Source organism: Fusarium keratoplasticum, chromosome 1 (assembly GCF_025433545.1).
Source record: "Fusarium keratoplasticum isolate Fu6.1 chromosome 1, whole genome shotgun sequence".
NCBI lineage: Eukaryota > Fungi > Ascomycota > Sordariomycetes > Hypocreales > Nectriaceae > Fusarium > Fusarium keratoplasticum.
The window spans coordinates 66,027-90,158 of NC_070529.1; the positions used below are offsets into that span (position 1 = coordinate 66,027).

The 24,132-nt window shown below is 51.2% G+C and overlaps 4 protein-coding genes and 1 pseudogene across 5 annotated transcripts, besides 1 other annotated feature; 3 read left to right on the top strand and 2 right to left on the bottom strand.

Annotated features, from left to right (window-relative positions):
- Positions 1-389: 389 nt before the first annotated feature.
- NCS57_00001500 (Amidohydro-rel domain-containing protein) lies at positions 390-1,497 on the bottom strand (the record flags this gene model as incomplete). The annotated part of the gene is made up of 2 exons (XM_053050109.1): positions 390-1,231; positions 1,290-1,497. The coding sequence occupies 2 exons, from the start codon at positions 1,495-1,497 to the stop codon at positions 390-392; spliced, it is 1,050 nt and encodes a 349-aa protein (XP_052918624.1).
- Positions 1,498-12,584: 11,087 nt separating this feature from the next.
- On the top strand, positions 12,585-17,026 carry NCS57_00001600 (Beta-galactosidase; the record flags this gene model as incomplete). Its single annotated transcript, XM_053050110.1, has 7 exons — positions 12,585-12,826; positions 12,875-12,890; positions 12,968-13,063; positions 13,118-13,252; positions 13,302-13,974; positions 14,032-14,937; positions 16,623-17,026. The coding sequence occupies 7 exons, from the start codon at positions 12,585-12,587 to the stop codon at positions 17,024-17,026; spliced, it is 2,472 nt and encodes an 823-aa protein (XP_052918625.1).
- Positions 17,027-19,135: 2,109 nt separating this feature from the next.
- On the top strand, positions 19,136-19,627 carry NCS57_00001700 (annotated as a pseudogene). Its single transcript has 2 exons — positions 19,136-19,480; positions 19,529-19,627.
- Positions 19,136-19,627: a sequence feature.
- A 1,251-nt stretch (positions 19,628-20,878) lies between these two features.
- On the top strand, positions 20,879-22,414 carry NCS57_00001800 (Carboxylic ester hydrolase; the record flags this gene model as incomplete). Its single annotated transcript, XM_053050111.1, has 1 exon — positions 20,879-22,414. One exon carries the CDS (start codon positions 20,879-20,881, stop codon positions 22,412-22,414), a length of 1,536 nt encoding a protein of 511 aa, XP_052918626.1.
- Positions 22,415-22,769: 355 nt separating this feature from the next.
- NCS57_00001900 (uncharacterized protein) lies at positions 22,770-23,687 on the bottom strand (the record flags this gene model as incomplete). Its single annotated transcript, XM_053050112.1, has 1 exon — positions 22,770-23,687. The coding sequence occupies one exon, from the start codon at positions 23,685-23,687 to the stop codon at positions 22,770-22,772; it is 918 nt and encodes a 305-aa protein (XP_052918627.1).
- Between the last annotated feature and the right edge of the window lie 445 nt (positions 23,688-24,132).

Consider the following 24,132-nt stretch of genomic DNA (forward strand, 5'->3'; position numbering starts at 1 on the left):
CTCTCGGAAAACCGCGAGACAACAGTGTAAAGGCATAGTATAGTGTTATTTTAACTACTGGATACCACATTTTACAATAACTGCGACAACTGTTCATCCTGAATCACCAGAGGGGTGATGCTTGGGCACAGTAGAGACATTACATCACATCTGCAGGTAGTGGTGACGCTGATAAGGCTCATTGTCATCAGGACCTTCTACAAGCACTTAGTGAACCAGAATCTACGAGGTGAACGCATAGGGTTAAAGGCATGGAGTTTAAATGCCTGCATGACCTCCCATTGATGAGTTTTTATTAATACATAGTAGATATACAAGAAAGAAATCATTCGTGTTTCCGGTCACAAATTCCCAGGGACCACTGTCAATCAAGTAAAGGTAACGATACCTCAACCATACTGTCTGAACTGAGAGTGCTTGTTAAGAAGTTTGATCGAGTTCTGTCGCAACACTTGAGGTGCCACTTGAGAACCTCGTGAGTTTGTCTTGACATATTTATTGTATTCCAACAGGACAGCATCAATGCCATACTGAGGAGCATAAGGAAAGTCAGATCCAAACAGGATCTTATCAGAAGCAGCAAAGTCAAGCAAGCCATCTAGCTGGGCAGCACTCGTACTAAGAGCAACATCGTAATAGAAACGGGCAAAGTCCTTTTTGGCTTGTACAAGATTGACGTTGGCGACCTTTGCAATGGAGGGGATGGCTAATGCATTAATGGCGCGGCTACCAACGTAGGGTACTGCGCCGCCGGCATGAGAGAGAATGATATCGATGTCAGGACAAGCTTGAAGCCTGCCTGCCATGACTAAATCAGTTGCTGCGCGGGTGGTAGCGAGAGGGTAGTCAATGACAGGCTGGGGAATGGCAGGGCCGATCAAGTGAGGCTCAACATCCAGGACGGAAGGGTGCAGAAAGATGAGAGCCTTGTACTTTTGAAATCTAGCCCAGATGGGAGCAAAGTCAGGATGACCGAGGAGCTTTCCACCATAGCTCGTGAAAACAGTGACTCCGTTGCATAGTCTCTGCTCTTGATAGAGGTAGTCAATCTCGGTCAAGGTGCCATTGAGGTCTTGAAAATCAGGAAGAACACCGAAGAAACCGAGTTTTGCCCTATGCTTGCTCTTGGAAACGTAGTTACCGAGGTCTTTGTTGAGGGTACGAGCGAGGGTTCTAGCCGCACCACCAGTTCCAGCGATCGAGACACCAGGGGAAGACACGGAGAGGATTCCTACAATGTCCAGTTAGCTACCAAGCAAATGAGGAATGTTTTAGTGAGTTCAACTTACCCAAAGCAGTGTCGATTGACTTCATCGACTTAATGGCTGCATCAAGACTCCATTCTGGAGTGGGATATCCCGACGGATCACCACCGGCTGCCGCAAGAGCGTCCAGGTATGCTGGTGGAAGAGCATGAAAGTGGGTATCAATTCTTTGGGAATAGACGACCCATCCGAAGGTTAGAAGTGAAAATAAAATAGAACGAAGAGAGTACATGTTGAAAGAGTGACTGGTGTTGATTTGAAGGAAAGACTATGGGTCGGATGACACTAAACATTTGTTACATCAACTTTCTACAGGTGTACGGTAGAGCCATTATTTAACTATACGACTCAAATAAGTTGCATGATATCCCTCGTCATAAACAGGGGAGGGTATTCAACCAAACAACAGCTTTCTGCAAGGAACACAGCTATCCATTCACGAAGTGACCAATACGCTGCAATAATCCATGCCGGGGCTTCCTTAATCTACCGACAGTACCCCATATCTAGACAAGGATCTGAATTGCCAATAGTAGACAGGAAATTAGAAAGATGCAATTCAGTCGGGACCGTCCCGGTTTGCGTGAGTCTACAGAGTGGGCTATCGACGGAATCAGACCGACAACATCGGTATGCTTCCGGTCCATTCAAGGATAACGTGGCGACCCACCCTTACGTGCAACCCCTTACGCGGACGAAAAGGAGGGATCATGTTGCAAAGTAGGGTTATCCTTGTGGATCGCCTCAATCTGTGTGTATTGCTTGTTCTTGTGTCAAGCTCCGGAGACCTTCGCTTACTGTTGGAGACAAGGATCACGATCATCGTGAACAAGTTCACGATGAGAGTGAACGACCACAACTAGCGTCAGGCAACAGCCTGCTGTCTATGAATCGGCAGACTGAACACGGGTATAAGAGACCGACTCTCATCGCTCCTTTAGATAAGAAATCACTCGCTCCTTTAATCCTCAATCTACACTGATCTTTTGTTCGATGTCTGCATTCATGTCTCGGTGCTAGGTTGACAGTTATGAGCCCGGCGCTCTGCTGACCAGCTACAATCGATATACAGCAGGCTTTTAAGTCTGTTGCGGTTGTAGTGACTCAGTGGTTAAGTCTGCTGTGCAAATTGCTATCCCTTCCTGTTCTGTTACGCGATGCCTCTCCACGCATCTTCACTTTGACAACACTACCTCATTGGACTGGGGTTGACTCAGATCAGCCCTACCTGCGGCAACGCCACGACTACGGTTGCCCTCTCTCTCGTCTCAGGCGCTCGTGCGGCCTGACCCTACTTGCCCCTTGTTGGCACAGGTGCTTCGGCAGCCTGATCTTGACCGAGGTGATCGAATGCCCTCGGCGCTCTTTGCTTGACCAAGTGTGCTCGAACGCCCTTGGCAGCTTCTTTTGTGATCGAGGTGCTTGCACGCCCTCGACGACTTCGCCGGATCGGGGTGCTCGAACGCCCTCGACGGCTTCTCTCGACCGAGGTGCTCGCACGCCCTCGGTGCTCTTCGCTTGACCAAGTGTGCTCGAACGCCCTTGGCAGCTTCGTTCCTGACCGAGGCGCTTGCACGCCCTCGACGACCTCTCGACGCAGGTACCCGCGTGTAGCCTGCCTGCCACCATGGCCGAACTTGTGAAGCCCATGCTGGCCACGTCAGCTGACTGGCGCCTGTGGATTCTTTCTGTGGAAATGGTCGCCAACAGCTACGACGTCTGGGAACTGATCAACCCAGAGACTCCTGAAGATAAACGCCCAGAACGACTTGCATCGACGCCTCGTCCAAGGCCCGAAGATACAAACTATGATGCTCTTCTGAAAGACTGGCAGATCAGCGAAAAAACTCATCGACAAACAAAAGAATGCTCTCCAGAAGGTTACGACGCATTTGAAGGAGACTGTTCACGCCAACTTGTACGAATACTGGGCTCGCAAGAAGGAAGTCAAGGACCAGATCAAGGCTCTTAAGGATCACCTGGCCCCTTCAAATTCCGCCCAGAGAAAGGCCATTCGGCAACGCTGGGATGCTCACATGAACGCTATCAAGAAAACCAACCATCAGGTATGGATTGACGAATACATCAACCTCTGCGAAGACGTCAAGACATATAAGGTCACCCAGCTCACGGACGCCGAAGACCAACGCAACGACTTCTACGAAGCCATCAGACAGATCTCGCCGGAATGGGCAAATCCTTCATCAGAACGACTAGAAGACATGGATGAAGATAAGCGGCCGACTTCGAAACAGCTTGCCCAGAAGTATCTGAACTGGCTTAGAAACAACTTCCCGCAGCGCCTGACTAGTTCCAAGCAGCCTTCGGCTTCATTCCTAACCTTCCAAGGAAAAGATGAAGACGGCAGGGCTGATCAGACTCAATCCGATTTACGGCCTCGACGAATCTATGTCTGCGACTGCAAGGCGCAAGGCAGGGATCGCTACCACTGCAAGCCCCTGTCTCGATGCCCGAATCTGAACCCTGCCCGACGCAAGAGGAACTACCAGATGGCATCCGGTCATCAACAGGTGATCAACCAGTTCTGGGAGAATTGCAATCCCCAGACTAAAAGCACCATTGAGGCTGCCATCAAGAGCGAAGTGGACGAGAAAAATGCCCAGGGTCAGTCTTCCTCCAGCAATCGCAACAAGGACAAAGTCAAGGATAAGTCTACCTCGAAGAAAGCCGTTCATCACATCCAGGACGACGACAGCAGCTGTATCGGCAGCAGTGACGACGAAGGATCTTCAGCGTCGTCATACGGCATTTTCCACCAGATCCAACAAGGGTCACGTGTTGACAATAGGCTCCTGAACGAGATTATTATTGACTCTGGATCTGGGAAGCACATCACGAACAACAAGGCTCTGCTCCGGGACTTCCAATCCATTGTCGACGGGCCCACGTACTTAACTGGCGGTGGCCCCTCGAATCAAGTTGTAGGGTATGGAAAAATGAGAGTCCATTTGAACGACGTCGACGGAAGGCCTACACGACTGAAGATTCGCAAAGTGGCCTATATCCCTGAATTCCCGACTACGGTTTTGAGTTCCCGTAAACTGGAAAAACGAAACGTCTTCTTTTCAACAAAAACTCAGACTCTGGAGATCGAAGGCATTCATGTCCCTCTTGCCGAGATCTGCAGGCAATACGCGCTTCAGCCTGTGGAAGACTCTGCCACTTCGAACAGTGGCTCCGACTCAGAAGGCAACGCCCTATACAACGACACAACACAACCACGTCCTACGGACACAGCCACCGCTCAACTCTGGCACGAACGACTAGGGCATGCCAACGCTGAAGCCCTCAACAAAATGGTCACCGCATGCAAAGGAGGAGCTCTTAAGAGCCCTGATCAAGGCCCCCGAGTTGTTGAATGCGAAGCCTGCGCCACCAGCAAGGTCAGACGTCAGATTTCCCGCCGAAGCGCTGACCACCGGGCAACCAGGCCTTGGCAGCGAGTCCACATCGACTTCTTCACTCTGGACCGCGCATACAACGGCATGACCAAGGTCCTGCTATTCAAAGATGCGTTCACTAAGATGATAGTGATCAGGATCCTGCCCAGGCGCAGCGATGGATTCAAAGCCCTGGTTGAGTTCGAGCTGTACTTATGGAGACAGTACGGACTGCAGATAACGGTGATTCGGATCGACTGGGAATCTGCCCTTCGATCGAACTTGGTGAACTGGGCTGATGACCGCGGAATTCTCGTCGAACGGTCAGCAGTGAATACGCCCCAGCAGAACCCAACTTCCGAACGCGGTGGAGGTATGATATTTGATATTACGAGATCTCTGACCAACAGCAGCGGCTTCCAGTGGGACAAGTGGCCAGAGATCGTCGCAGCAGCCGTCTACCTTCACAACCTCACTCCTCGTCGCCAGATTCAGTGGAAAACACCGATTGGAACCCTGAATAGCTGGCTTACGTCAAGAGGCCTTGCCTCGATTGACGACGCGGCCACCCCTTCGGTTGCACACTTGAAGCGATACGGGTGCCGTGCCTACGCACTTACTTCGACCTACCAACGCCAGAAGGATCGCGAGTTGAAACTCGCCCCGCGAGCCCATATCGGGTTCTTGATCGGGTACGATAGCACGAATATCTTCAGAATCTGGGTGCCCTCGTTACAACGGGTTCTACGCACAAGGGACGTTACATTTGATGAATCTCGCCTGTACCGTGATGGGCAACGACCCGAGCAGGCCATGGATATTGAGACGTTCAGCCTCATGGATATTAAAATCAACGATCCAGAGGATCCCTTTCTTGTTGCAACAGACATAATCGACTCGGATACGACTCAGGCTCTGCTACAAAAACACCACACAGGAGTCCCTTCCTCGGACGAACGCCGAAAAGGCGGGCTCTGCTGAAGCTGGGGGGGGGGTGAGGACAGTTACCACTGATGCTAGCCGTGATCAGCCCAGAGAGATATCTCCAGCATCATCAGAGACACCTCTAGTATTGTCCCCAACAAGATCAGCCCTGCCGGCTACTCCGCCTGCTGGTCCGGCTACCCCAGGCAACTCTATTCTCAACGAAGACACGATTCATGTGGCCACGACCGATGAGCCACCGGAACCAGCTCCGGAACAAGCTGGTCCCTCACAACGACCTGTTCTATCTCACCAACCTACTACCGCAGCAGCTGCCCCGGAAGCACCTGCAACATCCACCCGAAGTGGACGCGTCTCACGACCCACACAAAGAAGGGTCGAGTCCGAACAACAACAACGACGACGCTCCAGGAGGCCCAAGGACACTAGTTTCGTCGTGGGAACCCTGATCAGGGCTCCAGTGCGCCCGATGCTACGCAGCGACATGCCTCCAGAACCGAAGAACTGGAAAGAGGTCATGTCTCATCCGCACAAGGACCAATGGATCAAGGCTGCCTTGAGCGAAGTCACCGAACTTAAAGGCATGAAGACCTGGGAAGAGCTTTCCGAAGAAGCGATGGAACGTCTTGACGACGCTGTTAAGGTAATCGGCTTGACCTGGGCCTTCAAGTACAAAGTGGATCAGAACGGTTACGTCACGAAGTTCAAGGCTCGACTGTGTGTTCGTGGGGACCAACAGCCTCAAAACAACTTGGATACGTACGCGGCAACTCTCGCAGCCCGGACGTTCAGAGCCATCATGGCTATCACTGCCTGCTTCGACCTAGAGACCCGTCAACTGGATGCAAAGAACGCATTTCCACACGCCTGTCTCGACGAGGAAGTCTACGTGTGGGAACCACCGGGATGGCCAACCATCATGGGGATCAAGACCAACGGCAAACGAAGGAGGGCCTGGAAGCTCCTGCGTGCCCTGTATGGACTACGCCGATCACCCCTGCTATGGAATCGGAAGCTATCAAAGGCCATGAAGAAACTCGGGATGACGCAACTGCATGAAGACGCCTGTGTCTTCCTAAGTGACGGGCTATTGGTCTTCTTCTATGTCGACGACATCGTGATACTATACCGCCGGAGGGACCGCAAGAAGGCTGATGAGTTCATCGAACAGCTGAAGAAGCAGTTCAATATCCATGATCTCGGCGAACTTCGTTGGTTCCTGGGTACTCGTGTGATCCGCGATCGCAATCAACGCTTGATCTGGTTGTCCCTGGATAACTACATCACCGAAAAGATCAAGGAGTTCAGGATCGACTGCAGTGGACGTTGTGTCCGCACTCCGCTGCCCTACCCCGATAACCTACTACCATCTCCAGACGGCCACCAAGCCACTCACGACTCCATCCATCAATATCTCCAGAAGATTGGATCGATCAACTACGCCGCCTGCCAAGGCAGACCTGATGTCGCCAAGGCCGCCTCCAGACTGGCCGAGTTCAATAGCAATCCCTCGTCGCAGCATCACGAAGCTGCTCACCACTGCCTGAAGTACCTTCACGCTAATAAAGACCTTGCTATCTGCCTCGGCAACCGACCTCTAGAACGCCCTGCCCTGTACTGCGCAAGTGATGCCGCCTTTGCCGACGACAAGGTGACGCGATATAGTTCGCAGGGATACACCACTATCCTATTCGGAGGACCCATCGACTGGAAGGCGAACAAACAAACCAGCGTCGTCACATCCAGCACTGAAGCTGAGCTGGTGGCTTTGTCAGCCGCTGTCAGGAACTATATGGCAACCCTGCGTCTGATCAAGGAACTGACGTTGACCTTCGACGAGCCCACGATAACAGTGTTCTGTGACAACCAGCAGACGAAGAGGCTCCTTGAGAGTGAACGTCCACAGGCTACATCCAAGCTCCGACACGTCGATATCCACCGTCTCTGGATCCGTCAGACAGTTCAACGCAAAGAGATTGATATTCAATGGGTAGCCACAACAGACATGGTCAGCGACGGGATGACGAAGGCCCTATCTCCTCAAAAAGCATGAGACATTTGTCCGGCAATTGGGGGATGACTGTCCCTACTGATTAAGTTGGTTATTTCCTATCTGTATTGCTTTTTGTTCCCTGCTGCCCAGGATGGATACTTGCAGCTTCTCTTTGTTATATCTAGTTATCGTTTTCTCCGTTGTTTTTCCACTACCAGAGCCGTTCAACCAGCTCTCCTGTTGTTGCTTTTACTCTTGCAATTCTATGGGCCTGACCGCCAGGCTGGAACGACTGAATACTGTTACAGTTGTCTTACAGGCAAAGCTGGAATCGTCGATGTCCAGCATTTACCTGGGGGGGTGTGTCAAGCTCCGGAGACCTTCGCTTACTGTTGGAGACAAGGATCACGATCATCGTGAACAAGTTCACGATGAGAGTGAACGACCACAACTAGCGTCAGGCAACAGCCTGCTGTCTATGAATCGGCAGACTGAACACGGGTATAAGAGACCGACTCTCATCGCTCCTTTAGATAAGAAATCACTCGCTCCTTTAATCCTCAATCTACACTGATCTTTTGTTCGATGTCTGCATTCATGTATCGGTGCTAGGTTGACATCTTGCTTCTGAGATAATTCCCTCTTTCCCTTTTCGGATCGCGACGAGGCCTTCCTAATTGGGCCTAGTCTATTCGACGAGCCGGAGATCACCCGGCCGGACATTGAAGGCACGTGACCACCCTCAGAGCTATTGCACAGGGTCCAATCCGACAAGACTAACTGAACGAAGTCTATTGCAGATGAGAATGTTTCAACTCCTCTGCCTGACGTGCCCAAGACAGTCTTTGGAACTTACAAGTTCGATTCGGTTCGTCTAGCCAGGATCCAGTCACTTGCCTCCTCGACTCTTTTTACCGCCACAACGACACTTATGTCTGTTGAAGCATACCACTCGGCAATCGACACCATCAGGGACCGGCTCGAGGGGTGGAAGGCCGCTATCCCTTGCGAAATTCACCCATGTGAACAGCTTCAACGCTCAAAGATGCCGTCCTCGACGGCCATGACCGTTGTCTTATACCTTCATTACTCGTACTACAGCCTAGTTATTTCTCGAGAGAGACTGAATTTGCATTTGGCATCCCAGGAAGCAGGATGTCCAAGGGAGTTGGAGTCTGGCCACAATCGCCTGGCTAGCGCCGCCAGGTCGATTGTTGACCTCAGACCCTTCATCGTGGCCGAGCCGCATACGCCGATTTTGTAAGTTGAGTATCTCTTTGTGAATTAGTGTTGCGCATACTTTTTTCTTTGTATGCGGAGTAAAAAACTTGGTGTTTTTGTGTGTTCTAGCTTTCTGCGGATGTGCTAATAATTTCCGCGCCTCTTGTTGTATCTTGGGAATTATGCCACTTTCTGCTTTGTTTATTCTCTTCGACTTGGTCATACAGAACCCTCAACATCCCGACAATGATATCAACATCAAGCTCTTGGATATTGTGGCTTGGCATTTTGCCTTGCTGGATTATCGATCAGCTGGCATGCTTCCTGGCACTCATCCGTCAGAGTTTGTGCATATTGCAAGAGAGTATGTACAAGGGGTTCATCGACATCAACAAGACATGCAGCAACGATCAAGCCTATCCTCGTCAAGCCACTAACCAAGCACTTCAGGGCCAATTCAGCCGACAAGAGAAGTTACCCCGCGAGAGTCGCGACAGGTGGCGTCCTCATGGGCAGAAGGTGGAGCTGGCGTAGACCAGAAGATGGTGATCATCAGATAGCAGGTGAACGAATAAAGCAGCAGCTAGACCCAGTTGAGTTTATAGGATGGGAGCTAGACTCGGGGCATAGTGAAGAACTTATTTTTAGACAAGGCTCGGGGTTTGACGTCCAGGATTTTTTTCAAACCTGACTTTTTGAGCTCCATGTTTGACCAGCAGCAGTGAAACGCTGGCATCCTAGATTCATCCCATAGTGCCTAGACACAAACAGATCTCGCCATGCCAAACTGGTATAAGAACAACTTAGAGATTGCTTGAAGCAGTGTGCTGACCAAAACTATTGTAATCGGCTCATTTGAATAGTGCATACTTCTACCGCGTGGAGGCGCCCAGGTATTGGAATCAGGACTGAGGCGAGATGGACATGACGTCTACTCTCTCCGAGGTTGAAAGAAAGAGCAACATATTGTATGTGAAGTCACCTTGACCCTTCAAAGGCCATGTATAGTCTTTGAAACTTTCCCCAGAAACCATGCCTTCTGCTACAACAAATCCATCGAGTGTCCCATTTCTAACAATGATGTGCGCATCACTGTCTTTGGTACGCGCTCGAATGCCAACGTTAGGTTGGCTCTTGACGCTCCTTTGAAAGACGTTGCCGCTGTACGTGACGATGGTTTTAGCTCCGAGGCCCCCATAGTAGCCTTTATCATGGGCAACCTTCTTCGCCGATCCCTCAGCGACATGGAGGTAGGCACCTCCTTCTGTTGGCTTTGGGCCATAAACGATTTCGGCCACAGCATCATCACCCCAGAAAGCATTCTCGTAGGCTATCGAGTATTAGAAAAGACTCCTTCCTAATCACGCCTGACTTACCTGGCCCGGAATATTCCAGGAAACGTTTCACCGAGTTTAGCTGAGCGGGTGAAAGACCCCCATGAATGGAGTAGTAGTAGTAGGGAGGTGCGAGAAAGGTGTCTGGCTTGTCTCGTCCTGTAAGCCTTCCGCGATACAGAGGAGAAATCTCGAGATAATTTCTGCCATTCTCGACATTGTATAGAGGTTGGTAGGGGACATTTTTGCCCACGTTGTAGTTGATCCAATAAAGCATGGCTCGCTTCAACGGCATATTGTTCCCCCACTCATAGAGGTTTGCGTACCGATCACCGACCTGGCCTTGGATATTGAGCGTTTCGGCCATGAGCGACATGCCGGTCACAAAAAGCGCCGCATGCGCCTGGTCCCGCCCGCTCTCCATGAGCTGGTCCGTCTTATTGTTTACAAAGCGGTTCAAAGCCCAGTCATCGTTCGGATGTTGAGAGCGGCCGTAAGTGGCACGTTCAATGACGCGATCGTAGACCTCAGCGTCTTCAGAAAAGACAGCCAGGCCGAGGAGACCTAGATTCGAAAGGATTCCCTGGTTTCCAAACATGGTATCCTGGTCCAAGCCGAGGGAAAAGTTGTCAAATTGTCTCCAGTCAGAGGTGATGCGTTGATACATGGCAACGTAATCGCGGGTGTCCTTATCAGACCAGCCGGAGCCTGAAGCGGCACGGAGTATCTCTGCGGCTGCTGACATGTGATGCATTCCGGTTCCGCCATAAATGTAGTCGCGAAGAACGTTCAGCTCTTTTGCCCATGCCCGAATGATGGAGATACTTCGGTCAAGCCATATATCCTTGCCGGTGGCAAACCACGCAACTGCCGAATAGTACGCCGAGCGTCCATCATCGTGGATGAAGTGGTGAGTTTGGTTGGCTGGCTCCCTGGCGACCCAGCCAAGGGGACCGCGCATCTGATAGTCTGACTGGAAGACGGCAAGATCATCCACAGACTGCCAAGCTGATACCCAGGGCTCCTTTTCCAGCGACTTCAGTCGCTGGATCCGTTTCAGGTCAGAGCATGAGTGCAGCACGCCAGGGTGCGTGAATCCAGCTTTGCTAATCGTTTCTGAACAGGTGGGCAAAGCCAGGGCACCTGAGAATGCAAGGAGAGCAAGAAAGAGCATCTTGCAGGTGTAGGAACTAAGCAGAGTGTAATGAATGGCTTAAGTTGTCAAAGCTACCAAGTTAAAACGGCGGGTTGATATATGTCCGGGTGTACACAGGTTTCGGTCCGCGGGCCGTTCCTTCTCCCGCCCTCCAACTACGGAGGGGGACTCAGGATGAGATATTAAATGGTTATGGTAGATTAAACGGCCCGAGACCTGCGTTAATGGCCGATGCGGAGAAGACTCCGGGCCGTCAACGAAAGATCTACACCAACCTTCTGCTTGTGGGATGTGATGTTACACTCGACCAAACGGGAATTCTCTCCTCTCGGGCCAAGTCTCGGACAACAGCTAGACCACGAACAGCGGAACTTGGCGTTTGCGACGGCCTTCAAAACTCTTGACTTCTTTTCTAGCAAGTTATTAAAGCCCCCTTTCCCAGAACTGATTTCATACACTGCAAATTGGCTTAATCGGGGTCCGTTCAAAGGCACACTGGCCTCGGAGTGAAGACGATCATGGCCCTATCGGTTCTCTGGCTAGTAGCCTTGATTGGGTTGGCAGTAGGGCTCGATTTGCGAGGGTACACCTTCACTCATCACCCAGACCTCACACAGAGAGCCACAGTACAGAAGATTGTAAGTCCCCCCTTTTTCTGCGCTCTACGGTTGTTTTTCTATATCGAAAAGGGAAAGTATAAAAGTTCGACCTTGGCTGATGATACCTACCCACAAGGTCTCATGGGATGAAAGGTCTCTTTTCATCAATGGAGAGCGAGTCGTTCTATTCAGCGGCGAAATCCACCCATTTAGGTAAGGCAGTCCGCTGAGTTCCCCCACCAAGTTCTCTCTTGACGCACAGGCTAGGTTGCCCGTTCCATCCCTGTGGCTGGATTTGTTCCAAAAGCTCAAAGCAGCGGGTTTCAACTGTGTTTCCTTTTACACGGATTGGGCCCTTCTTGAGGCAAAACGAGGACATTACATAGCAGACGGTATCTTTGACTTAAACCCTTTCTTCGACGCAGCGAAGCAGACTGGGATCTACCTCATCGCCCGCCCCGGTCCATACATCAATGCTGAGGTGTCTGGAGGCGGTTTTCCTGGCTGGATGCAACGCGTCGAAAGCCCTTTCCGCGCTAACAATCCAAAATATCTTGAAGCGACAGACAAGTACGAGCTTTATCCTTTCTTGTTACCATTATTCCCTTCGCCTCGGCACCTCTTCTAACATGAGTTCCCATCAAGTTACATGAGAAACATGGTCAAGACCATGGCTCAAGCACAAATCACCAATGGAGGCCCCATCATCCTCTTTCAACCTGAGAACGAGTACAGTCTGGTGCGGAACAACCAACTCTTTCCAGACGGAACTTACATGCAATACGTCATCAACCAAGCTCACGACAACGGTATCTTAGTACCAATCATTAGTAATGATGCTCATCCAAGCGGCCATAATGCTCCAGGGACTGGTCTTGGCGAGGTGGACATTTATGGTTACGATGCATACCCGTAGGTCGTGCTCCCTCATTCCTGACCAGTGGCTTACTAGGACCGCAGTCTAGGTTTCAATTGCGTAAGAGAGCCCCAGCCGGTTCTAACGCATGAACGGCATGAAATTTGCTCGCAATAGAAGCTGACATTGCCCATCAGGCGCGACCAGAGGATTGGCCCACTGGTAAATTACCGACCAACTGGGCAGATCTTCATCTCCAGCAAAGCCCAAATACACCATTTTCTATCCTCGAGGTAAGTCAAGCCCTGTTTTTATGTACTTGAAACATATGAACTGATTTCTTCTAGTTCCAAGGTGGCTCCTACGATGTTTGGGGCGGGAATGGATACGAAAAGTGTGCAGAGCTTCTCAACCAGGAGTTCACGAGAGTTTTCAACAAGAACAACATCGCTTTCGGAATCAACATCCTCAATATGTACATGGTGAGTGGCTCTGCCAACCAGGGTAGCTTGTGACACTCATTCTCTATAGGCCTTTGGTGGCACCAACTGGGGCAACTTGGGTTATCCGAGGGGCTACACATCTTATGATTACGGTGCAACTATCGCTGAAGACCGTACAATCACTCGCAAAAAGTACGGCGAGGCCAAGCTTTTGGGGTACTTCTTCTCTTCTGTTCCGGCCTACAGGGAAGCTGTGCCGCGAAGAGCAACAACGGCACTCACGACCACTGCCGACCTGACCGTGACGCCGCTATCTGCCAATGAGACTGGATTCTGGGTGCTGCGTCATACCGACTACTCTCAGCGGAAGAAGACAGAGTATGAAATCACTCTTCCCACAAGGGCGGGTAACATGACGATTCCGCAGCTTGCTGGGAAGTTGACCTTGAATGGTCGGGATTCCAAGATTCTCACCACTGACTTGCAGCTGAGTGGTAACACTCATCTTCGATACTCAAGTGCCGAGATCCTTGCCATCACGGAAACGGATGGCCGGCGAGTCCTCGTCTTGTATGGCCGAGCTGACGAGCGTCACGAGTGCGCCATTGACATCCCGCGCAACGCAAAAATATATGAGCATCGTCAAGGTGTTGAGTCATCCATCAAAACCAAGAGGCAAGGTGGCTCTCTTGTCGTCGCTTGGGATGCCGCAAAAGAGCGTTCAATTGTTGACCTTGGAAGCACACGGCTGGTTCTGCTTGGTAAGTCAAAGAGCTTCGATGCAGTCTGTTTATGGTCCATTGACACTGTCGCGTTAGGGAATGATTCGGCCTACGACTACTGGGTCGTTGACTTGCAAACCACTGGCCCGAAACAAAAGATCATTATCAAGGGGCCATACTTGGTTCGGAGCGTACGCGTGCAGGGTAACAGACTCGACATCTCGGCAGACTTCAACCAGACGACCACCGTAGAAGTATTCGCCGTGCCCGCTCAGGTCAAGAATCTATTCATCAACAGCAAGAAGTCCAAGCACTCGGAACCTATCAAGGGCGTTTGGTCAACGAATGTCTCGTTCGAGACACCGCGTATCAGTCTTCCCGACTTTTCCACCAGCAGCTGGAAATTTATTGACAGCCTACCAGAGGTGAAACCCGAGTACGACGACGCTGGGTGGCCCAAGGCAGATTTGCGAGACTCGCACAATGACTATCGCGCTCTCTCAACGCCAACTTCTCTGTATTCCGGGGATTACGGATTTCATGCAGGCCTTCTGATTTATCGGGGACATTTTGTTTCCTCAGGCAATGAAACAGGATTGGAAATCTGGAATCAGGGAGGGTGGGCTTTTTCCAGCTCCGCATGGCTGAATGGTACCTACTTGGGGTCGTCCAAGGTCAACGCTACAAGGCCTGACGCCAACACGACGTACGAATTTCCCCGGTTGGATCAAGGCCGCAGATACACCCTCACTATTCTTCAAGACAGCCAAGGATATGAGCTCAACCCCTGGGTCGGGGACGACGAAATGAAGCATCCACGAGGGATTTTGAACTACACCCTTCAGCAACGGGAACAAGAGTCAATAAGCTGGAGAATCAGCGGGAATCTTGGCGGAGAAGACTACCAGGATCGTGTCCGTGGGCCATTGAACGAGGGTGGTAGCTTCGTTGAGAGAAATGGTTTTCACCAGCCCGGACCACCGACTAAGGAGCGTTCATGGAGTAAACGGAATCCAATCACAAAGGGCCTTTCTGGGCCGGGCCTTGGGTATTTCACCACATCCTTCGATCTGAACCTTCCCCAAGGATGGGATGTGCCACTCTTCTTTTCATTCGCCAACGAGACAGCAGGGCTGCCGTCAGATCAGATTAACAATCAGATATATCAATCAAATCAATCAATTCAAATCAGATATGGAATTTCATCAGATCAATCAATTCAGATACAAGCGTCTATACATCTGATATATCTGATATCCCTTGCACAGAGAGCGGTTACCCTAGAACTGCCGGATCATCTATATGCTCCGACTCCGGAGAGTAAGGCTCTCTCCGAAAAGCAACGGTGTTACAGGGGTCAGCCGAGCTGATTGGTCCTGGACCCCTGCTTGCCTGGTCCTGGCCGGAGGCAAATCTGAAGGAAGGTTCCCCCTTTTTTCCTACTCTCGCTCTATCACGGTATAGCCTTAGCCAGATGAACATACACCACCCTTGGATCGTCAGAAACCTATCTTAGCTATTTAATTTTGAAGCTATCTAGACCTTCTGCTAATCATAGTCCAAAATATCCGAGACCGCTTTAAAAGGCAGCCTTGCTGGCAGCGCGTCGTCATCGCCACCACCCGCATTTCCTCGTCTCGGATCCCGGCCTAAGAGCATCGCCAAGCAGTATAATGCCGCTTTGGCTTTAGCCTCGACTACCGATTCTTCCGTTGACGACCTTTACAAGATTACTTGGGGCCAACGACGTTTCGTTATTGCAAGCCTCTTAGATAGGAGGAAGAGCAGGGGCCGGCGAAGCTGGATCGGAAACCATAGCTGGTTCCTAGCAGAATTAAGGAGAGACAATACATCTAGCGGGGATATCTGGTGTTGCCGGCTCTGTGATGATAAGGGCACACCGCGATTTTTCAATGCTCAGTCGATATCTTCGGCACAAGCCCATCTTTACAAGTTAGCGGTCCTTCCCTTTTTCTAGGTATTACTAACAGTTTCAGAGCTCACAGGATCACCGAGACCTTCGAACCGGGCTCATCTAACGATTCGTCGGTCCTCGATCTTCAAAGAAGCGCATCCAAGAAACGGCCAGCTCCTTCTTCCTTCATTCTTCCCCGAGCGAAGATAGCGCGGATCAGAGAGCTCTCAGTTGGCTATATTGTTGATTCTAATCTCCCCTTTACTACCTTCGAGAGTACCTACCTACAAGAGCTATTCCGTCAGCTAGACCCTGATCTTTATACCCAGGTGCCCTGGGGTCGAACTGCAGCTAAGAAAGACCTAGAGGATATACTCTCTTTAAAGAAAGCGGCTATCAAGGAGGAACTCGACAAGGCTATTACCCAGGTACATATCAGCTTCGATCTCTGGACCTCTCCAAACAGACTAGCTTTCATTTCGATCTTTGGTCACTATATTGACCAGAGCAACTTATACCAAAAGCCGGCTGCTAGCTTTCAGGAGGCAAATTAGGTCTCACGCCGGCGAGAATATCGCCTACACTATAAGGAATATCGTCCGTGATTGGGGGATCGATTCGAAGCTTAGGGTCTCGATCTATGATAATACGACCAGCAACGATATTTGCTTGCGAAGCCTCTACACAACTCTCGATGCCTCGATGACTCGAGCGGATACGGAGGCACGAAGGATACGATGTTTCGGGCATATTCTAAACCTTGTTGCCCAAGCTTTCCTCTATGGCGATGATGCAGCTTCTTTCGAACTTCAATCTGAGGCTTATGGCATGCTAGAGCGGGTTAAAGAAGACCTCGAACACTGGCGAGCTAAGGGTCCAGTTGGGAAGCTTCATAATATCGTCAGGTTCATCCGAGCCTCTCCGCAACGCACCGAAGCATTCAAAGCACATGCCAAGGAGCAGGAGGAGGCGGACATATACAAGCTTGCAGAAGAATCAACGGCCGAGCTTGAAGTCATACAGAACAACGCTACGAGATGGAATTCGACCTATATGATGATCGAACGCGCCTTGATCAAGCAGTCTGAGCTCAATAGCTTCATTCAAGAGCTAGGGCTAGAAGCAGACGCCTCAAGAAGGGTTCCTACAGCTGACATCCTGACCTCTGATGACTAGAAGGTCCTCAGGGAGGTTAGTCATATCTTAGAGCCGATCTATAATATGACGATGAGAACACACGGGGATGGGGTACAAGCGGGGGGTCACGGCCGGCTCTGGGAGGTCATGACAGGGATGGAGTTTATTCTGGAACATCTCGAAGACTGGAGGGTTCTCTACGAGGATGAAACTGCTCATCTAGCTGCGGAAGTAAGACATATGATCCAGGGAGAGGAGCCCGAACCAGCTACGGGTGTGAAATCAACATCTGCGCGACCATCAGCAGTCGGACAAACCCGAGAGCGACCCTCACGCCAGCAACGACTACCATCACGACTTCAGGGGTATAAGATCACGCCGTTACGCCGCCGCCGCGAAACAGCTCTTCCGGCCCATCAACTTGCCAGCCCACAGTTTAATGAAGATGCCCTCCCCTGCACATTCTCGAGAGGACTACCTACAGGGCGATGCTCGTTCCATGAGCAATATTGCTAGTATGGAGGGCCAAGAGCGTGCAAGTATTAGGGGCAAGCATCAATAATGCTTGGATTAAGCTTAACGAGTACTACACTCTCCTCGGGCGATCGCCTCTGTTTGCGGCCTCTGTTGTTCTAAATCCGGACCTTGGCCTCCGGTGGCTTGAGACTAACTGGACCTCCCCGGAGCAGCTACAATGGCTTCGGGATGCAAAGGATGGCATCAAAGGCTACTTTGAGCGTTGGTACTCAAACGACGATAATGCCTCTGAGGAGAGTATTTTCGCCACGCCCTCGTTAACGCCCCGACCTGAGCAAAGTAGGTTTAAGCAGTGGGTAAAAAGCCGGCAGCCTAAGCTCTCAGCAACAGGCAGTGAGCTTGAACGATACTACAGGCTTGAGCCGGAGCAGGTGAATGACCCTATTCAGTGGTGGATTAATCATAGGAACGCTTTCCCGCGTTTAAGCAGATTTGCATTGGACGTCCTTGCTATTCCGGCCATGGCAACTGACTGTGAGAGAGCATTCAGTCTTGCGAAGCTTACAGTCACCTCACAGCGGCATTCCCTGCTTAGATCGAGCATTAAGTCGGTCCAATTACTAAAGAACTGGATCAGGGGAGGGCGTATTACTCTAGGGGGCCTATGCTTAAGCAACAAGGCCAGTTAGAACCTAGGGCAGGATCCTGAGGATAGGGATAGCTTCACGTAAGCTATGATATATCAGATATCTATCAATCAATCAATCAGATCAGATATAGAGGGCAAATTATCAGTTCAGATCAGATTTGGGTCCTGATCTGATTTGATTGATCTGACGGCAGCCCTGCGAGACAGTTCCTACGCCAGCCTATCGTGCGCAGTTGTTTGTCAACGGGTACAACTTTGGTCATTACATCAACGAAGTGGGCCCCCAGAAATCTTTTCATGTACCTGAAGGTGTTTTGAATCATCAGGGCGAGAACTGGTTGGGAATTCTAATCTGGTGCCAGGAGCCAGACGGTGTGAAATTAGATGGTCTCACGTTGGAATACAAAATGCCAGTTCGTTCTGCCATGGAGAGGGTCAAGCCCATTTCTCAGCCACGATGGAGAAAGAGAAAGAATGCCTATTAGTTTTAGAAGTTATATAACGCAAATTTCTATTTCTTACTATGGCTTACTTTCAAACAGTCTAGGTCGAATAGTATTCTTTTACTATTGACGTAAGTAGAACATGATCAATCCATGTTCTATTCTCCTTTCTCAAGTGAAAACAATCCGAACATGTTTCCAAGTTAACGGTAGAAAGTAACCGGTGAGATTAATCTTAACCATGATGAGATACCCTCGCTAGCCTTTGACAATGGGATGCTATTAGCAACTTCCCTAGTACTTTTCTATTTACTCTTTCCTCTTGATCTTATCCTCGATGCACTCAACAGTACTTTCTTCCAGGCGCTTCACATTCTCTTCTGCAGGGTTCCTGTCGAAAATCTCACTAATTTCCTCCAAGGAGCGATTCTGTAAGTTTGATTAGATTGCGGCATGCGAGAATCAGGTATCGGCGGGATGGACTGACCTTGGTCTCGGGGAACGCAAAGAAGACAGGTGTTGACAATGTGTTCTTTATTATAGTTGAGGCCCGGCCCTCGACGGGTTAACTGAGCCAGAAGATCGCACGACTACGATCCCTCCATCGACTGGAACTCTACTATCCCTTGGCTGCGAAAGCACACCAAGATGGAGATCTGGGTAAAAGGCGTCGCATCGGCTGATTATGTGGTCTTGGCTATCAGGCATGGCCTAGATGGCATTGTTATTTCTAACCATGGCGGCCGGCAGCTGGACGGCGTTCCCGCCACGCTTGACGTGTTGCGTGAATGCGCCATTGCGGCCAACGGCAAGATTCTAATCACTGTGGCTGGTAGCATCCGCCGTGGCACCGATATCTTCAAGGCTCTTGCTCTAGGGGCCTCTCATGTCTTTGTTGGCAGAATTCCCATCTGGGGCCTCGCTGTAAGATCATGCCGAAACCTTGTGTCGCAGCTGACAACAATGCCCTAGATGCCGCAAAATCAAGGATATCACTGGCGGACATGTGGCATATCTCAATTCGAACGGCGTATTGGCCAAACTGTAGAATGTTTACAGGGCAGGTTATGAGCTTTATATCTATCTCATTGTTATATTATATGAAGCGCCGTTGATAAGAGAGCTGCTTGTACGCAATTGACCGTCGGAATTCATACCCGTAGAGCCGGCGCTGCGGACTAGTGTCAGCTTACCCGCCGTCTGAAAGCCTTTTCCTGGTTTATTCCATGTAAATGGCGCCAAGTCCTTGGGGTTGTCGTCGATGTGGCTGACGAAGAGCTCATCGCCCTTGGTGCTCAAGGGGGGCGTCCCAGATGGCCTAGAACTTCTTTAAGAACGGCCCATGGACGTGCCGCTTGAGGTCGAGGTACTTGGGGTTATTTGGGGTGAGCGAGGATGTCTCCCGCCTTGAAATGGTACTTCTTGCCTGACTTTGTCGCTGGGACCTCGGCTGACCCTTCCAGCAGAACCATGGTCTCGTCACCCAATGGAGCCGAATACACGATATCGCAAGTGCCGTCATCATTGCAGCCTGCGATGCCAGGGCCCGTCCGCCACAGACCCGACGCGAGTGGCGGTGACTCCTCCAGTACGGATGGTCACGACCTCGCCCTTTGACTGAGGAGCATGAAGAGGATCTTCCCAGTCAAAGGGAGTCCACATAACTTACCTGTCTATCTCTTAGTGTTTGGCAAGTTTCCCACCACACTTTCTAAAACAAATAAGACCTCGAGATTAAAGCATACTGGCTGTAAATAACCGCAGGTACATTATCCTCGGCACACAATCAGCGAAGGTGGCCCATAGCTGGATCGCTGCTGTGTTTCCAAGAGATTGTTTTGTACCAGCCCACATCAGAACACGCAGATGGCTTTAAGGCCATGAGGGCAAATCAGCATGTCATTTCCAGGCAGCAACGTTGGGACACTTTCGGGGTTGGCCTCTGTCGTCACCCTCGCACTGTAAATGGGGTTGCCATCATGCCACAAGCGAACGCCACATCGACCCTCAACTCCTACATCGTCATACGAGACAACGCCATATTTCGCAGCTTGGCAACATGTGATAAAGGATACCTCTGCCACAGGGAGCTTAACCGTAAGTCGGTAGGTAGTCTCTTCTGCACTAAGCCACTGGCGTACTTGCGGCACTCATCAGGCTTCTATATGATCCGTTGCCCTCCTCACCATTCCAGGAGATGCTGTCTCGTCTTCTTTTTATGATCGCAATATTGTGCCTAATAATAATAAACCTTGGATCTTTCCTTATCTACTATCGCACCTAAGCTAAACCAGCCTCCACCGGGCTATCAACATCTCAGCCATGGCCAATCACCCTTCCACCAAAGATCATGTCGATAGCCAGACGTCTAACCCAGTTGTCAAAACACATTCAGGCTACATCCAGGGTAAGACTACCAACGGCATCCACATCTTCAAAGGCGTGCCATTCGCAGCACCGCCTTTTGCGTCTAATCACCTTCGTCCTCCGCAGCCACCACAGCCATGGCAAGGCGTACGTGATGCGCTAGCCTTCGGGCCAAAATCACCTCAGACTGCCTATCCTCCCGGTATCGCTGAAGCTCTAGCAGAGTTGGTCGATTCAGGCGAGGACTGTCTGACGCTCAACGTCTGGACGCCTAATCTGGAGGCGGCTAGGCTACCAGTCATGGTTTGGATCCCAGGTGGCATGTTCGAGTTCCATGCCACAGGCGGTGCAGCGCCTTATGATGGTAGTAGGTTCGCTCGAGACGGTGTTGTGTGCGTCACTATCAGTTACCGAGTTGGTGTCGAAGGTTTCCTCTACCTGCCTAGCGATGGGGTCTCCAACCTCGGTCTGCTCGACCAGATTGCCGCTCTCGACTGGGTACAGAAGAACATAGCCAGTTTTGGCGGCGACCCAGACAAAGTCACCATCTTTGGGCAGTCAGCAGGCGGGATGAGCGTCGCTACTCTGTTGGCAGTCCCGCGGGCAAAAGGCCTTTTCCGCCGTGCCATAATCCAAAGCGGGAACAGTCCAAAGGTCAACTCAGCCGCCGTAGCAGAGCGCATCGGGCGTCGATTTGCGGAGATCCTGGGAATCGAGGCCACAGGGGAGGCTGTCGCTGCAACACCGTCTGATAATATTCTGGAGGCGCAGGCGAACCTGCGAGAGGAACTTCAGTCACAGCCCAATCCTGCCTTTTGGGGCGAGGTTGCCCTCAGCTATCTTCCGTGGGCGCCTGTGGTGGATGGGGATATTCTTCCGAAGCACCCGCTAGATGCTGTGACTGCGGGAGATGCGGCTGGCGTTGATCTTATGGTTGGGTCTAATACCGATGAGACTCGGATTTTCTTTGTGTCTGACGGTTCTATCGACCGCATCACTGAAGAAGTATTGCCGATGATGACTGGCGTGTATGGTGTGTCACCTGAAGGTCTCAACACATATCGTTCATGGTATCCAGGAGCCAGTGCTGGCGAGTTGTTTTCAGCGGTCCAGACAGACTGGTACTGGAGGATTCCAGCCGTTCGTTTCGCTGATGCTCATTCAAAAGTCTCCCGGGCCTCTACTTACATGTACGAGTTCGCATGGCCCTCACCACAGATGGAAGGTCGGCTCGGCGCTGCGCATGCTGTTGAGATGGCTTTTGTCTTCGACACGCTCGGGCTGGGAACCGAGGCTCTTCTTGGACCGAGTCCGCCTCAAGCACTCGCCAATGAGATGCATAGAGCTTGGGTAGCGTTTGCGTCGACGGGAGACCCCAACTGGCCAAAATATGACGCTTCGCGGAGGACCACGATGCATTTCGACTCCGAGTCGCGAGTGATTGGTGACCCTCTCAAGAGGGAACTTGAGCTTTGGGAGGGTGTGATTTAGCCACTATATGTATATAGAACCGAAACATCTCTCTGGATGTTCTATATGCACTACGCGGCGTCCTTTAATACGGAGGAAGATCTCGCTTATTATAGATCGCTAGAGCACCCCTGCTAGTGAGCGTTATGGTATATGAGATAGTATCTGTGTCTCAAGGGATAACGGGTCGTGATGACTAGCTAGGGTAGCTATATCTTGCTTCAGCGTTTCTCCCTATCTCTTAATACCCGTCTAAGAATCTTTCCGCCAACAATCCATCATGTCCCAAGCCTCTATCCACCATCATCGTCATCTCCAGGCGCCACCCTTCCCCTGATTCCAACACCCAGCACGAGATCTCGAATACATTTAGCTATCAGGCGGAAAATCGAATAGCCCTGGCTTTGTTGTTGTTGTTGAAAGAACCGTTGTCATCCTCCTCATCTTCCTCCTCATCTTCATCATCATCGTTGGCTGAAGCACCGTTGCTAACTGCAGCGTTATTCTGAACCGCACCATTGTTGGCTGAGGCGTCATCATTAGCGGCAGCATTGTTGTTGGCTGCACCGTTGTTGACGGCAGCATTATCATTTGTGGCGGCACTATCGTTACCGGCGTTGTTGTTGGCAGCACCATTGCTGGCGGCATCATCAGTGGCGTTGTTCGCACCTCCAGCGTTACCACCCGCCATCTGAACAGGAACAACACCACCAAAAGGACCAGCGCGAGCAGGGTTCTGGCAGCGGACAAGACAAACATTGTTCTGGCCGGCAACGGTGCCAGTGCACTCCTGATCAGCGGGTATAGCCGCGACGAGGGGAAAATCCGAGGCCTCGCCATCACGGTTGCGGCCACGCTCGTTGCCTTCAACGTTCTGCGTGACGGTGATGTCGGCCCAGCTCTGGCCAGTGCCATCATCGTTGATCATACAAGTATAAGGCCCAGCGCCGTCGCTGTTGACCTGGTGCAGCGTCATGGTGAGTTCGCCGCCCTGCGTGACCTGCGGCAGATCATCATTAGTCTCAGCTAGGATGGCTGAGGTACCGGTCTCGACATCGTTGTCACCCCCGCCAAGAGTCTCGCCGACGGTCTCGGCCGAGTCACCGCGGAAACGGGTGGCATCCTGCTGGAAGGGCCGGCGGCGCGTGCCGTCACGGGGCGTAGTGTTGTCGACGCCCAGGGCCATACCCGAGCCGCCGGAGTCACCAACTGCATTGGTGATGACGCTGTGCCCGGTGGTGAGCTGAGCCAGGGCGAGGAGAGTCCAGGTGATGGCGGTCTTGACGGAAGGCATGTTGATTTTGATTGTGGTGGTGTAGAAGTTTGTAAAATAAGATCAAAGGATTGGTAAATGAAGACCTGTCCGGCAGGGAAGAAGAGTAGCTTGGTAAGAGACTGGAAAGAAAGCTAAGGCTGATGATGATGAGCTGGATAATTCACCGAGAAACAGCCCATGATTTATAGTCCATCGACATCGCAACCACAACCTCTTTAGACACGAGCTCACCGCACCAAGACACCTGAAGCCATCGCCAAGCTCCCCAGCCTCAGGATCCAACCCCATGAGGCAGCGTCCCTCCACCGTCGAAGCGCCCTCCCCTCATGTGTGAGGGTGCATTTGTGCTTCGCCACAATGGATGAGGTTATCGACATTGGCTACGGAAGCTGTGAGGGCTGAAGTCAAACGAAACGCTACTCTGCGCGGCCAATCGCGACTGAATTCTGACGCGACGCTGACC